This window comes from Sinocyclocheilus grahami, unplaced genomic scaffold, assembly GCF_001515645.1.
Source record: "Sinocyclocheilus grahami isolate Dianchi unplaced genomic scaffold, SAMN03320097.WGS_v1.1 scaffold136.1, whole genome shotgun sequence".
Classification (NCBI taxonomy): Eukaryota; Metazoa; Chordata; class Actinopteri; order Cypriniformes; family Cyprinidae; genus Sinocyclocheilus; species Sinocyclocheilus grahami.
In genome coordinates this window covers 88,103-103,905 of record NW_015505315.1, presented here as the reverse complement: position 1 = coordinate 103,905, position 15,803 = coordinate 88,103, and the positions used below count along the sequence as shown (strand labels likewise).

The 15,803-nt window shown below is 36.0% G+C and overlaps 1 protein-coding gene across 3 annotated transcripts in view; it reads left to right on the top strand.

The window, feature by feature from the left end:
- The first annotated feature begins 4,154 nt into the window (after positions 1-4,154).
- The window catches only part of ptprja (protein tyrosine phosphatase receptor type Ja), a 31,907-nt gene continuing 20,258 nt past the window's right edge, over positions 4,155-15,803 (top strand). For 2 of the 3 annotated variants that reach the window (XM_016279962.1, XM_016279964.1), the window contains exons 1-4: positions 4,155-4,377; positions 14,838-14,859; positions 15,056-15,253; positions 15,426-15,524. In XM_016279962.1, the coding sequence (XP_016135448.1) occupies positions 4,309-4,377; positions 14,838-14,859; positions 15,056-15,253; positions 15,426-15,524 (388 nt within the window). In that variant the 5' untranslated portion in view covers positions 4,155-4,308. The remainder of the gene's footprint in view (positions 4,378-14,837; positions 14,860-15,055; positions 15,254-15,425; positions 15,525-15,803) is intronic. The other variant, XM_016279963.1, reaches the window with a different exon arrangement.

Below are 15,803 nucleotides of genomic sequence, written 5' to 3'. Positions count from 1 at the left end.
GTGAATTAGCGAATTTTACTATACAAATATTTCTTAATTGGATGTTAAAGTTTATATGGGAATATTACATGACACGCTGATCCTTTAACAATGCATTGGCGCAAAAAAAACGCACACCTTTTGGACAAATGTGCCACAAATACTGCCTAAACAAAATACTGATTTTGTGCACTTTATTTACTGTACCAATATTGTAAATTGGCCTTTGAACTTAGCTTTATTGTATGGCAAAAAAAGTGTTACCTTGCCAAAGCACTGACAGAGCCCACTGATCTAATGGCGTTGTTGAGCACTCCAAATGCAAACTTTGCATGCAACAATCAGGCAGCAATTGACAGCACTCTGATCTAGTGGCATACAGGCATCGTCAGATTGACAGCACTCTAGCCCAATAATGTGGGGGCAGTCATATTTCAGGGTGACCGTGCCACTCTTTATCACAACCATGCTAAAAGTGCCAGTACGTGCGCTCATTGGCGCCCCTTCAGCTGGTGGCGCCCTAGGCGACCGCCTAACTCGCCTATGCCTAGAAACGGCCCTGTCTGTCACAGTTTGTGAATCTGACATAATGAGATGTTTTCATTCAGTTTCCGTTTTCTTTATTTCTTTTTCAATTCCGTATTTCTCATATTTTTCAATGTTTTAAAAACCCAAAGACTGCATATTCTACAAGTACCTGCTGCTTCCATCTAGTGGTACTTAACTAGAGCCTGCATTGTTGATACAGTCTATGGTTGATACACGTCAACAGCGCCACCCGTGGTCATCATACGCAAACGCAGCATGAGTTTTGGAAGCCTTGGGCAACTCTATTACTGTATAATTTTGGTATCTCGTTGGTTATGAGACTCTAAAGTCCTGTGTGCATCTAGCTTATAAATATAAAGTATTTCTGTTGCTAGCTGGTATTTCTTTACAGAGGTTGGTGCTACTGTTGGAGTGGTGGAAGCTGGTATGGCTGCTGCTGTGAGAAAAAAGACAGATAGGCTGGTTGTGGCTGGTATAGCTTCTGTTTTTGTGGGAGGGGTGGCATAGATACTGCCCTGACAGAACCTAACTTTAGGCCTACTTAAATTTACACAAATACATCCTATGTTCAAGCTTATGTTTGACTTCAAACAACTTAATATCATTGGAAAGCGAGGATCCTCTGTTTTTAAGAACTGGTTCACTGTTTTCCTTAAATGACATTTAAAACTTTTCCAAATAATACTTAAATGTATCTCCAACCACACACTGTTATGCAATTTTTGCTGATACTTGAACATGTCCCTAATTCCCTAACCTCGTCCCACACCACAAGTCCTCAAATTTAGCAGTGTGCTATTACTTGTATAGATTTATACCTGAAAATTACATAGATGTACATTGAATGAGGGACCTGAATATCATAACTGAACTATTCTGTACCAGTAAATAATCACCCAGAACAAGCAACAACCGCATAACAATTAAAACAAAACAAAAAACTCATACTAAAGCCAACCACTTACAATTGTTGTGGCAAGTTTGCACCACTATTTAGGTTTTGTTGTTGTTAAAAACATTTTTGCATTTACACTTAGGCTTGAAAAATGTGTAATCAAACTTTTACAGACTAGTTTTAGCACTACAAATTGTCACCCATATTTTGCAAAGGAAGTTAGAGTTTACAAAAGCATTTAGTGCTGTGATCAGTGTGGTAAAAAAAAAAGAAGAAGTTTCTATTGTCAGTGGGGAGATAAGAGTTTCACTGTTTCATCCACCAGAGATCTGTATGTATGACCACTTCCTGTTTAGGCATTGCGTTTGCCCTACTGTTTCTTGCTTTCTGTTACCCAGGAGACTGCATAGTTCACTGAACAGGACTGAGACCCCCCTAAAAAAAAAACTGTTGCAACACAGAGAACAGTGAAACACAAAGTAGAGAAAACTGCGCCCACAAGCATGTACAATGAAACACTGTTATGGGGATGATACCAAATCATCAAGACTGCTGCTGAACTGCTCAGCTGAAACAAAAAGTAACTTACAGTTGTGGGGGGTATCTGATGCTTGGAAGGGCCTTTGGATTGATATATTATGAAGCTTTCTTTTTGAAATGCCTCTACAAATCATGGTTGATGACACTGCCTCTAATAACCCTATGTGGGCTATTCAAAGACCCAATTACTGTAAATATGTCTACTATAGTATGTTCTTGAAACAGCTGTATTGTATGACCGAATGACACCTCAAACTTACTGGAATAGTATGGAAATGTAATCTTTCAATCTAGTGCTTAGAAGCCGGAAACGCGAAAGTCCTAATTGACAAACAGGGAGGCTGAACCGCTGGGCTAAGTATTATGACACTATAGTTCAATGAACTTTGTAACAAAACTACTGTTAAAATGTACAACACTGCTAATCAGACAATACTCACAAATACATAATGAACTAATTAGTTATAGTTATAGATTTAAAGAACTGTTAATATTGAGATGGTTAGCAAGATTAGATTTTTTTTAGCATGCTTTGAAACGTGTTGTGTGAAATTCTGTGAGGTGCAAATCTGTCGTGGGAGGGTGCTACTGCTGCTAGCCTTGATTTCTTCAGTTACTCACAAAATTGCCACTAACAAAAAGTTATTAGTATTATGATATTGTAGCCCTAATGTTGTGTCATTTTTCTAATCAGCAGCTAGTGTCTGGCTTAGGCTTCACTTGTCATTTAAATATATCACAGAGTTCACATAGGCCAACTTTTTGACTGATGTTGATTCTTTAAACCTACACTGTTTCATATGGCTTGGTAAGTGATGACTGATTATTGTGTTGCAGGTCCATGAAGGATTTTGATTTCGTTTGTTTGTTTGTTTTTGAGGAAGCTAATATGTAATTTAATACTGATGGATAAAACAAAGGGTTTATTACTTGATAACACAAATAATTGCTCTCTAATATCTTAAAATATTCTTTATAATTAATGATGTGCAAACATTATAAATATTTATACATGAATAGTGAGCCCATTCTACTTATATATGCATAAGCAGTTATTTCCATCCTACAAGCCTTCACTATTATGGCAACCTGTCGTTCAGTTTCACTTGTTTTAATAGTTTTTCTTGACCTGTTGTCTTAAAATCACAGTTTATATTGCGCTCTGACAGCTGGTATAACATTTGTATTTAGCAATTAACCATTTCAAAGTCTTTTCTCATTCTCAGGTGAATGCAGGAACTGATAAAACATATACCTGCAATTGCTTTGGATAAAGGCATCTTCCAAAAGCATAAACGTAAATTAAAACCTGACTAGGCTAAAGGGTTATAGAAAAAAAAGGTTTAGATGCATCTGAATTCTTCTGCACATTCGTCGTAAACTGATTAAAGCAAAGGTTAGCTACAGAAGCACAGTCATTCTTGAGACGTGGGACAAAACAGGTCCAGCAAGGGTAACTGCTATTAGCTTTAAAAATTCAAAATATTTTCAATTTTAAATGTCATGAGGGATTAATAATAGAATGTATTTAACACAAGTATCACCTTCAATTTAATTTTCTCATTATTATACCAAATCTGTGTTTCTTAGTGTCCTCTCACGACATCTAAAACAGTGTGTTATTACAAATTCAGGTGTTCGTCACCACCATCAGATGTGTCACCTCCGTCAGTTTGATAATATTTCATTATGATATTTTATATTTGTTGTGGAATTGTTGGTCACATGTGAAAGTGTAATCTGTCTGCTAACACCAGAATGTGTTTTGAAATGTTAAAAACATCTTGAATGCTGTTAAAGATAAAGTTGAAATTATATTACACAGTCCAAGGTAAAAAAAAAATCACATTTTGTTAAAAAAGAGAAAAGTTGGGAGGTTGTATCAAAGCATAGCTCAGTAGCTTAGTACATATAAGAAATATATATATTTAGTTTCATTTGTCTGAGTACAAGGTTTTATTTTTTCAATTTTGCACCGTTTTGCTCCACTTCTCAAGAATGATTTCGTGAAGGTTCAACCTCCCTTGCCTGCTCTGACGCCTGCAACAGGATTTTAGTAAGGGTGAACGTCCGCTGGTGCTGTTATAAAAGTTCGTGTCTGGTTAAAGCCGAAAAAGACACCACGGGGGCGGGGCTAATAGTTTCGTCCCGCCCCCATCCCTCACTGAAGAGAAAGAGTCGAGATGAGAAAAGTTCAGGAGCACCTGAAGCAGGAATGAGCAGCATCGCACCTCAGCAGCGTTTTCATCTTGCACGATAGAAACAGGTTTTCTAGATAACAAAGTCTCTGAGAAATTAACCAAATTATGAAATGACATAAATCTTTTGGTTTGTTTTTTGCCACTATGGGTCAACATTTTTTACTTCATGACAATGTCTTCCGTGCAACTGTCTTGTTTGCTGTGCTCGTTTCGGTAAGTTCTTTTTTCTCTCTCTCAATTTTTCTTTATTTTTTTTTATCGTCTTGTTAAGTGTTGATGTTTAGATCCGCGTTCGTCTCCCTTTTTTTCAAAGCTGGTTCTTTAAAGTAGCAGCTACTAGTTTCGTGTCGTTAAAATGAATCATGCTTGCTTGTATGACATCCTGTGTGACTGAACCTCTTATGTTTCTGAAGTTCTCTTAAGAGTTTTAACTATAATTTAACGTCGTTTTGGAACTGTTTTGTTCTACTTTTAAATATAATTACACGATATGACGTATGTGCTTTTGTATGCGATAACAAGAACAACACTATTATCTTCAGTTTACCCATGACACATTTTGTCTTGTTGTCAATAACTTCTGTTCCTGCTTACAAACTCTTCCCCAAAACTCTTGACCGCATGCACAACTGCAGATTAGTGTACAATAGTGATGTTAGTAAACTGATATTTCCACCTATCTGCTGAATGAATATGACTGTTCTAAGATGTCTGGCATCCGCGGCTTTTAATGATTAATATTGGACATTTTCCATTATGTCCTCTTTAACCAGAAGTGCAACCGTAATCTATGCAAATTTCTTCGGTTCATCTCATCTCAGTCGGTTTGCGTTGGTGTGACAGATATAGACTGGCAAGCTGACAGACAGCAGGAATTTTTGGGATAGGTTTTGTCCTGACAGTGCTTTATTGAATAAGTGTTTTTCTCTTATTTTCAATAACCTCACCCAGATACAGGATTTTGACCCACATTTCTCCGTGTGTAGATGTGACAGTGTTATATGATATCACGTTTTACATATGAAGTTTGCTTCTTATGTATTGTTGTATATAACCGTCACCTTTGAAGTAGTGTGTCTTTGTTAAACTTACACCAATAACCTTATTAGCTGCTGGTGTAACTGGGTGGAGACGTCATGGACAGTTTTGTCCAAACTTAGATAAGGCCTGTGATTTTAAGGAATGGCCTGCACTGATTCACAAGAAACCAAATAATGATTCCACTGCCTGATACAGAGGAAATCTCTTCTCTTCTCTTCTCTTGTGCAAATGTGCGTGCCAAATGGCATTAATCCTTGATGTGCAGCAATTAACACCACCAGGAATGTACAGAGTTTTACATGAATGTCTCATGAAAATAATGCCCGGCCCATTTAGGAACAGGGAACAGAAAACAGTCTAGATCCCCACCGTTCCCTCTCATTTCTAATCACTGCAGCCATCTATAGTGATAACCATTATTATGGGTGGTGCTGCTATTTGAAGAAGTATTTTCACAGAGACTTTTTTTTATGTCATGCACTGGGCCATTTTGGCTGTATGGATGAATAACTTGACGTGCATATATTATACACATGCTGAGGTATACACATGAATTAAAAAAATTAATGTTCAGGCATCAAACATTTATACCCAGAATATTGTGCTGAACGTAATATTGCTCTTGATGTGATTGTCATGTTTTTTTGTTTGCTTGTTTTAATATAAATACAAAACATTTTAATGGCATTAATCCTTGATGTGCAGCAATTAACACCACCAGGAATGTACAGAGTTTTACATGAATGTCTCATGAAAATAATGCCCGGCCCATTTAGGAACAGGGAACAGAAAACAGTCTAGATCCCCACCGTTCCCTCTCATTTCTAATCACTGCAGCCATCTATAGTGATAACCATTATTATGGGTGGTGCTGCTATTTGAAGAAGTATTTTCACAGAGACTTTTTTTTTTTGTCATGCACTGGGCCATTTTGGCTGTATGGATGAATAACTTGACGTGCATATATTATACACATGCTGAGGTATACACATGAATTAAAAAAATTAATGTTCAGGCATCAAACATTTATACCCAGAATATTGTGCTGAACGGAATATTGCTCTTGATGTGATTGTCATGTTTTTTTGTTTGCTTGCTTTAATATAAATACAAAACATTTTATCTAAAGGGGTCATATGATGCGATTTTCAAGTTTTCCTTTCTCTTTGGAGTGTTACAAGCTGATTGTGCATAGATAAGATCCCTGAAGTTGCAAAGACTAAAGTCTCAAAACCAAAGATATATCCTTTATCAAAGTTAAGGGTCAACCACACCTACCTAAAACGGCTCGTTCTAACACGCCTCCACATATCTACCTCACTATGTGGAAATATTTGCATAATTTTATGGACAACTGTTTCGTGAACCTAGGAGAGGAGGTAATTCTGACTTTGCTATGACAATCTGGTGCTTCTGAATCAGCTACTGTTTTGTTATTATTTTAAGTATTTGCTATTGAAAGTAGATGCATTTAGGAATCTTTAAGATGACTTACAACAGAACAGCAATGCATTTTATGGACGACCGTTTCGTGAACTGTTTTGTTATTAGTTTAAGTATTTGCTATTGACTGTTCAAATGTGGAGTTTTGCGCATCGTGTGTGTGTGTGCACGAGAGAGAGAGAGAGAGAGCGTGAGAGAGCGAGCATGGAGAGGGGGAGAGAGGGGGAGAGAGGGGGGGGGTCACATCACAGTGGAGTCAGCTGTCTTAACCGTGGCTTGTGTACTGCAAACACATACCAGCTTCATCACTGTGTCTGTCACGCGACTCTGTTCCCCTTTCGGGGCTCTGTCTTTACATTTATTTTGAAAGATGAAGCTCGCGATTATGGCAAGGGCGTTACATTTCTGATGATTGCTTGCGGTGTTCGGCCAATCACAATGCACTGGGTCAGCTGGCCAATCAGAGCAGACTGCGCTTGTCGGAAGGAGGGACTTTGTAGAAAACGAAGCGTTTGAGAGAGGCGGGGCATAGAGGACCTACAATAATGTACAGTATTTGAAAAAGAATGTGTTTTTGAACATTAAAGCATGTCAACATATTCTGTTACACCAAATACACAAAATAATGATCTTTAAAAAAGCATCATATGACCCCTTTAAACAGAACTAATTCCTTGTATACTAACTTTATTATGTTGCTGTATTCATCGATCTGTCTTCCATACTAGAGCTTTTTCCATCAGGCCAAAACTTTAATTAAAATATGTATTCTAACAGAATTTGGTGTGCATTATGTACAATAAAAAAAAAAAACGCTGAAAAAATGTGAATTTCAAGATATTTTATTTATAAAATCCCCACAGCATTGAATTTACCCTGACAATATTTCCATAGTCAAGTTGTGTCTAGTATTTTTCTGTCAGCCGTTTAAAATCACAACAATGTTAAATTTGTGAATGAATTTGCTTCTTTTCAGTGAACTGGTGAAACAGTCTTGCAATTCAGTCTGAGTCATACAGTTCACTAACTAAATTAGGCCTAGATGATGTGGTTTCTGAGGTAGCAACTGAGTAAACTCAGTGACAGGATACAGAGAACATAAAAAACCCTAGATGAAGTGAATTTTTACCTATGACCAACTGAAACGAATAACATTTCTAAATAGTACATTTGCCATGTTTTTATGAATTATTCTGTACATGGTATTATATATCACATATGGTATGTCTCCACCACAAAATGTTTCTTTTAACTAGTACTGTACAATATGTTAGCAGTTTAAACATACTGTAATGTTTTATTATGTACTCCTTTTTAGTGTATAATGTTTTGTTAATGTTTATCTTTGTGTACATTTTAGAAATGCTTTGTCTTTACTTTGTTTTAAAAAAAACATGTATTAGATGAAATTACAGTTATTCTTTTAATACAGGCTTACAATAATGTATATTTTATATAAAATATGAAGTATTTCTTTTTATACTACTATATCTGTACATTTCTTGATAACTAGCTACATTTTTGAGTAGCTTTGAGGCTCGGTGATGCTCACTGGTTAAACGAGAAAGTAAATAAAACAGAAGCTCTGCCTGAATTGTGCAACTTACTTGAAAACGTGCTTCATTTCTAAAGTTTGGAACTTTAGTACATTTTCCCAAGCTTGGAAATTCAGTCATCTGTGAGATAAAGCTCATCTCTGTGCCTTCCCAAAAATGCTTGTGTCCAGTTGTATATAATGCCCTCTTGTAGAAGGATTCTGTCCTATTACGGGGGGGAATAGATTAGACACACACACTCTCAGAGTTCTGTGTTCAATGTAAATTTCGGTCCATTCATTCACATTCAATGGGTTATTGTATGTCACAGCTAGTTGAAAGGCACACAAACTTGAAATGTCAGGTGTCATAAAATTGTGCAAGTCATAAATAAACAGATAATGTAGCACTTATGCTAATATGCCATTAAAGTTGAATTGTCAGAATGCTGCTCTGTCGAATTATGCCACTCTCTTGCAAAGGAAAGACAATGCAATGTATAATTAATTAACAACAATTATGGCAGTATTTTATGTGACAAGCATTGTGTACAACTGGTCATTAGATGGATATTGCATGTATTTCTTCTGTAAAAACACTTAGGTGCATTTTAAAATCAGTTTTAGACTGTCATTCATGTAGTTGTCAGTCTGTCTGTCTCATTTCCTGTCCTGTCTACACAACATGTCTCACCCTTCATATCTCGAACTCTGTAGTCTTTAGTAAAAAACATTTATACAGAAGTTCAAACATACTGTACATGTACCTCTCTCTCAGGCATACACACACCGAAATTTAAAACACCCACTCAGAGGTGTGTTATGTGAGGTAGCCTTTCATCATAGCTGGGGAAAGATTGTAGGTTTATCTGTACATTGCCCAGATGGAGAAGTAACAGCAACATGCAAATACAGTGTCTGTCGCTGTGTATTTGCATGCATTTAATAGGCTGTAAAAGGCCTTGTAGCTCAATAGGAAGAGAAGGGCTCTTATACAATCTGTAGTGATGCAAATGTGGAGTGGAACTTAAGCACAAACACATCACAAACCATTTGGTTTATTTGTTTAGTGCTTAATTTCTCAATGTTCTATGTACACACACTAGTACGTGTGTGACAGCAGGGGGTGTTGCTGAAACAGCTCAATTCGAAATGAAGAAGTTTGAGGCTTTTGTTTAAAAAAACAAAAAAAGTGATATTCTGATACAAATTGGACATTCTCAGAGAACAACTTCAGTTTGACTCCAGGAAAATTGCTGAAACATGTTTAACCTCAAAGACTGAATGTCACAGCCTGCTTTCGGTACTGAAATTCCCCATGCAGCATTTACTTTATACTCACTTTTGAAACTACGTTTGCAGCTGTGTATTACCAAGCACAATTAGATCTCATTTGAGCAAAATTTTAGTGCCATTAGCCTGGTCACATGCACTTTAAAAGCTGGACCAAAGTAATAACTTGTCATTTAAAAAAAAATATGGTAAATGCTTTAGTCTGACTAAAATCACATCAGTCCGATTTTTGTGAAGTTGGACTAACAGGCCTAATATGAATTCTACTTTTAGTGCTTTGGTAGTAGCAGTCGTATATATCATAGAAGGCCTGTATATATCTTTGTTTTGTGTATGTTGTTCAAAATTGTTTGGTAGTACAGTTGATGTATTCTTCTAGTTCGATTTCATAGTGTAATATCTGCACCAAAGCATTATATACTACTAGAGTCATCGGAAATGAAGTGGCATTCTGGGTAAGGCCTCTTTCCTGCGGGCTGTGGAAGGACTGATCTGTAGGGCTGCAGATAAGAAAAGAATCCATAGAAACATATGAGTGTGTGAGTATGAGCATTGCACTATTAAATACAAATGGGAAAACAAGGCTATTTCAATTCCAGAGTTTGTCATTGTCATTAGTACAGCTGTAAGCTGCAGGTATTAGGGTAACATATTGGGTACTGTACACTGTAAAAATTAATCATGGGTTTTGTAATTTTCATTGAAAAAATTAAGGTGATAATTAAAAATAGTGTGTATTTTATTAAAGAAATTGTGGTTCAGTGTTGTATAGAAAATATTGAGAACTTTTCACTAATAAAACCAAGAAATGTTTTCCTCATTTTTAAGGAAACTTGAATTGAGGAACTGATTAAACGGAAAAAAAATAATATTTTTTTTTGGTGGTGATTGTTAGTTCCCAGCATGCTTTGCATATGGCTGAAGATGGAGAGTAAATAATGAAATTAAGTGCCAAGTTATGTGTTTTTGAGTAAAGGGAAACATCTATTAATGTTTAATGTTCAGTTTGACATTTGAAAGTTTCTGTTAGGTTGAAGTTTCTATCGTTACCATTATGCAGAAGAGTAGAGCTTGGTTATGGATAACTGCATGTAATGCCACTAAGAGGTTGAATGCTTTGTTCAGTGAGCTGTAGCTTTGCTAATGTAAAGTTTTTTCCTGCTTGAGCTGTATGTATACAGTCTTTTAATTGTACAAAATAATTTAAAGTCAAATACAAACAGGCCTTACTCAAAATCACAGGCTTTTGAGAATCAACTTAAAATAAATGAGCACATTTCATAATATGAAATTCATTGTGTCATAGATTAAATAGTTTAGGAGATTTTACATGATTTTTTACCAGTAGATTCCTTTGAAAAATCAAGCCTTAAAAACGACTCAAAAATATGTGTAGTATACTGTAATGTTTAAAGTAGATTTACAGTGTGTACATACTGTATTTATTTGGTGTTCAAATATTTTTCTAAAAATATTTCTTTAAAATGATTAAAGATAATTTTAAATAGTATTTTAAGTTTATAATATATAACGTAAAAACTTTAACGTAAAGCTAGTAGTCTCTTTTTTTTCCTCTTTTGGGAAATATAGAAATGTTGTCATGTATTTTATTCTCTTGCTGTTAGAACAAATGAGAATGCAAAAATTATTTTTGTTGTAGTTTCTGTTCGACATTCAGAGAAGTTTACCCAACTATGACGAACCTGGAAATGTGAAACTAATGATTTAGTTTCAACCACTAGTTAGATATCATTTGCAGATAAGTTTCTAATTCCTATTATTATTTTAAGTTTACATAATAACTTCTAGGGCTGTGCAATTTGGGGGAAAATATCAAATTGCGATTTTTTTTTTTGACAGATATTGCGATTTGATTTGCGATTTTAAATTTGCAAAGTCAAGCTTCAGCTCAATATTGCCAATAATGTGCAGCACAGTATGGGTATCATTACCCTACTGAAAAAAACAATAGAAACTATCACAGAAATTCGTATAGTTTCCATTAAACCATTACAAAATTCCTTTTTGTTTTGGGCATTATTCCAATAGGAATTACTGTTGTTCTATTGGTTGCCATCTGCCAGATTACATCCCACCAGTAGAATCCATCAAATAGACACCATTATAGTTTACATTAAAACCAATACAATTCCCATTATAACCCTGAAATCCATTACATTTGTTATTGTGTTTTGGGAGGGGTTCTATTGTTGTTGTTTTTCAGCAGGCAAGATTATAATGGTATAAGTACTTTTACAGTATTAACTTAATTACTGAATTTCACAGAAAATATTTGTTTATTTTTTATAAATAAAGAGCTGTATTTCTTAAGTCAATTATTAAAGTATTACATATGTTACATAGGCTGATTTATTCATTTTAAGTATTTGGGATTTTAAGAGCAAGTGGAAAATGTGCTGAATGTCTCATTTCATCCAAGTGAAATTAGCATGCAGTTAGACTGAGTTTACACTTGTTTTAAACGCGGAGCCATGCGCGAGTCGACATAGTCAGGTTGCGCGCGTGCGTCAAGCCTCCTCCATACTGCCATCACTCTATTGGTTAGTAAGACTGCCACTCAAGGCTGGCAGTCATGCATATGCTCTGGAACAAAGTAATATCGCGTCCATATCGCAGGCTTTGCGATTAGGAAATCGCAACGTCTCAAATCGTGATTTCGATGCGATTTCAATTAATTATCGCACAGCCCTAATAACTTCCTTAATGGACAACTGAATTTCCTTTCTGCCATGTCTGTTATTTTGGCTTTGACATGAAGTCAAGAATACTGCATGTCTCTTACCAGGAATTAAAGGGGTCATATGACGTTGCTAAAAAGAACATTTTGTTGTGTATTTGGTGTAATGAAATGTGTTTATGCGGTTTAAGGTTAAAAAACACATTATTTTCCACATACTGTACATTATTGTTTCTTCTCTATGCCCCGCCTTTCTGGAACGTGTCGATTTTTACAAAGCTCATCGGTCTGAAAAGCGAGGTGTGCTGTGATTGGCCAGCTATCCAGTGCGTTGTGATTGGCTGAATACCTCAAGCGTGTGACGGAAATGTTACGCCCCTACCATACTGTGATGCCCTGTCAGGCCGGAGCGGCGAGACAAAACCAATAAAACCCATTATAAACGTTAGAACGAGCCGTTTTAGGTAGGTGTGGCTGACTCTTAACTTTTATAAAGAATATCTCTTTGGGTTTGAGACTTTAGTCTTTGCAACTTTAGGGATCTTATCTATTCACAAACAGCTTGCAACACTCCAAAGAGAAAGGAAAACTTGAAGTCGCATCATATGACCCCTTAAAGGGATAGTTCACCCAAAAATGAAAATTTTATGTTTATCTGCTTACCCCCAGGGCATCCAAGATGTAGGTGACTTTGTTTCTTCAGTAGAACACATATGATGATTTTTAACTTTAACCGTTGCAGTCTATGAGTCGTATAATGCATAATGTATCAATGTGTCTTTATCTCATTGATAAAAAATGTGTATGTGTGGTGTCAGCAGGCATGCCACACTTGATTTAAAAGGGTCCTATTATGCTCTTTTACAAAGTCTTGATTTTGTTTTGGGGGTGTACTAGAACAGGCTCTCATACTAGGTTGTTCGAAAAAAACACATTATTTTTCACATATTTTACATTATTACAACACCTCTCTCCCCAGTCTGACATGAATGGCTCGAACAGTTCCTGAATCAAATGAAGGCCCGCCTTCTGAAATACGAAATGTGCTGTGATTGGTTAGCTGAGTCAGTGTGTCTTGTGATTGGCAGCACTCGGCGCCTGGTCGGGAAATGTCATGCCCCTACCATAGCTGTGAGCTTCAGTGTATATATTGCGTAAAAATCAAATAAATTTGAGTGCGATTTAAACCCGGATGATTGTAACCACTCTAAGTTCGTCTGCCTTGGGAAAGCTAGCGTGTCTCCGACATAGTGATAACACTTGTTGCCTTCTCTAATGCAGCTCAACCAGGTCTCGTCCCATTCGTCGATATTTGTGATATCACAAATCCCGGAAAATATACTTTGTAGTCCAAACGAGTTGTTCGTTGTAGTTTTTGAAAAGTGATTTCTGTTAAATAAATTATCTCCTTTTGAAGTGGACTTTGAGCTTTGTAACTTTGCAGCTCTTTTTTATGCTCAAACAGCAACATTACAGACTAAATAAAGTTGAAAAGGTGAAAAAGCATAATTGGACCCCTTTAAGTCATGTGTGAACTCAGATGACGACTATCAAAGATGCTGTATTAGTTACACGCTGTTAACACCAGTAACAGTTATTCTAAACAAAATAAGCTGTCCAAAGTTTTTAGATTTAATCATTTCAAAAAATTATTTGGATGGAGTGGATTTAGATGAATTGTGTTTGTATTCTATTCATTCTTACTGTTACACGTTGTTTTGTGACTAGAATCTAACCACAGGGTTAAAAAAATGTGTTTATGAAAGTATTGTTGTTACCAATACGGAAGTTGTGACTCGAGCAGAAAAAAATATCAGATTTCCTTTACAAATTTGACAATGAAGATGTCCCAGATAAGCAACCAATCATAGCCAGGCGGTGGGTGTCAGTTTCATAATAGGCCAAAGAAAATATTGCTCAGAAGAACTAGGAAAGGGAAATGGGCAGAATAAAGAAATGTAGTAGCATATCATGCCAGGCACTTACATCTATATACTTTATACACCTACTCATCCTTATTACTATTCACAACATTTTAGAATGCTACTGAACTCATCAACAATGTGAAATAAGACATTAATGAAAATCAAGTGGTGACCAGAAAGTGTTAATCAAAAAAAAAGTATTGTATATTTTAGCTTTTTCCAAGTAGCACAATTAGTAATATTTTAGCTTTATAAAGTACAGTAATTAATTGGCCCTACTAATTTCACTAGTGGTGGGTAAATATAGCTTATGAATGTGTTTCTAAATTCCCAGATGGCCAAATAATCCACTTGAAAGGAAGAATGATGTTTTGATTTGTGGTTAAGTTTAGTTGAACTTCAATGCAGGTAAAGAGAACTGTCAGGCCAGTTTGGACTTCACACAACATTGGCTCAACATGTGCATTAATAGTTAACTTCAGTTTTTTTAGTAACATTATACTACACTGTGTATACATGCTCTTTTTTCATATAGAGCTCATCTGACGTCACTGTGGGGCAAATAATAGATCTATATCTGAAACAGATATTGCACAATGGAAGTTGTCAAAGAAGTTGTGCTTTATTTGTAATTTGAAACTTGCTTAAGCTTCTTACTGCTGTGGATTCATGTGCAGCTAATCGGCAAGGAAAATGAAACCATAATAAATTGATAAAGTTATGTTGTTCTTTTCCCCAGATCCCTCGTGGGCACTCTGACTGTAAGTATAATCATCTTGAAACTCACTTTTCTTGATGAATAGGTCTTTATTTGCGCAGTCTGTATCAGTGATTGGGGAGATTGGGGAGATCAATTATTTACCAGTACTTTTAAGCTTAAACCACTTGATGTGATTTGCATCATCATATAATGTTGGGCATTTACCTACCATATGCTGGTTTTATGTCTTTATTTAGGTGCAGTGTGCCAATATAAGACAAACTCCACAACCTCAGACATCACTATGTTTGTTGGAGACAGCTCCTCCTGCAGTGTGCAGAACGCCAGCATTACAAGTGCTCAGAATAGCATCACAGTAACTGGACTGCTGCCTGGAAACACGTATTTCTTCAAGATCAACTGTTCAGTTGTGTGCTGCGCAAACCTCTCCACCAGTAAGTCTTTACCACTTCTAATAACGACTTTGAACATTAAGGCCACTGTTGTCCGGAAAGGATGAAAATAATATTTTGCATTCAATATCACATTCACCATATCACCCTTTCATGCACTTTTCTCATTCTTTCAGTCACTCACATTCTCAATATTTTTCTACTTGCACAACAGACTATTCCAGCAATCTGACTATCATGCAGCCCAACTCCACCTCAGTGTATCTGAACTGGACAGGCCAGTTTCCACTGATCAATCAGTCTTTTACCCTCCGTAAGTCCTAGCCAATCACAATCAATAATAAAAAATCTTTTTACTTTATAATGTATCAACTTAACTTAAAATAAAAAGATATTTGGATATGGTGTGTTTTAGACAGCTGAAACAACACCATCCTTTTTATAGAGTAGCATTTTTGTTTAATTTGAGTAAAACATGAATAATTAAAAAATGTATGATATGATATTGCACAGTGTTTCTAAAAACATGAATGTGTACAGTTACAGGAAATTGCATTAAAGAAAACCTGGTAACACTTTACTAATGTATAAT